This window comes from Echinops telfairi, unplaced genomic scaffold (assembly GCF_000313985.2).
Source record: "Echinops telfairi isolate 266 unplaced genomic scaffold, ASM31398v2 ScPeMD7_7421;HRSCAF=8459, whole genome shotgun sequence".
Classification (NCBI taxonomy): Eukaryota; Metazoa; Chordata; class Mammalia; order Afrosoricida; family Tenrecidae; genus Echinops; species Echinops telfairi.
Genome location: NW_022111321.1, coordinates 14,851,054 through 14,851,961, shown reverse-complemented (window position 1 = coordinate 14,851,961; position 908 = coordinate 14,851,054). Strand labels below are relative to the sequence as shown.

Genomic DNA, 908 nt, shown 5'->3' with positions numbered 1-908 from the left:
TGTGCTTCATGAGCACGCTTTTCTTTTCTTTTTTTTTTTTCCGCCCAAACAGCATCTCTCTAATAGTGACAACGCTGCCGGGTCCACCAGATGGAGAAGTGATGTTTTTTTAAACCTACTCACAAACTATAGACCCTTGCTGCCCTAGCGAGTGGAATGGAAAGAAACAGCATATAAAATAAAATAAAATCCCAAAGAGTCCCCCCCCACCCCCCGCCCCACTTAACTTCTCCCACTTAAGCGACTTGGGCAGAGATGGGAAGGGGGCGGTGGGCCGGGGTAGGAAGGCAGCCGTCCTGTGGGGACTGCCAGGGAAGCTGCCGGGAGAGGCAGGGTCTTCCTCCCTGAGCGCAGAGAGGAGCGGAGATCCGCGGCGGGGAGCGGGTTTCCCGGAGCTGCTCGGCGGCAACTCCCTGAACTCACTTTGGGCAACGGGCTTCCGCCAGCCACGCGCCCCCCCTGCGGGAGCAGAACTTACCTATTTGCACGCTGCTCGGAAAGGCTCCCATGGCGAGTCCCCAAAATCCGGAAAACAACAAAACAAGCTGTCTGCAAATAATCCTCATCTTCTTTTCTCCTCTCCCGGGCGCGCACTCTCTCTGTCGCTCGCACTCTTGCTGACGGCTGCTCAGAGAGGCATTGATGACCAAGGCACTAACATCCAAAATGACACCCCCCCCCCACGAAAAAAAAGAAAGAAAGAAAAAGGAAAGAGGTGTGGGTGGCTTAGGAATGATGCCTGCTCCCCACTTAGCAATCCATCGCGAGCTGCCAGATTTTTCCCGCAGTCTCCATCGGTCCGGCTGCCAGCGTTACACATGCAGAAGATGGTGGGGGAGCATCGGGTGGCTGCTCCGGGGCTGAGACATGCGCTCTGTCTGCGCCTCGCTCGCTCACTCGCTCGCGCG

At 56.4% G+C, this 908-nt stretch overlaps 1 protein-coding gene across 8 annotated transcripts in view; it reads right to left on the bottom strand.

Annotated features, from left to right (window-relative positions):
• The window catches only part of GRIA4 (glutamate ionotropic receptor AMPA type subunit 4), a 438,032-nt gene extending 437,193 nt beyond the window's left edge, over nt 1-839 (bottom strand). For all 8 annotated transcript variants that reach the window (XM_004708995.2, XM_004708994.2, XM_045297724.1 and 5 more), the window contains exon 1: nt 479-839. In XM_004708995.2, the coding sequence (XP_004709052.1) occupies nt 479-566 (88 nt within the window). In that variant the 5' untranslated portion in view covers nt 567-839. The remainder of the gene's footprint in view (nt 1-478) is intronic.
• Nucleotides 840-908: the final 69 nt, after the last annotated feature.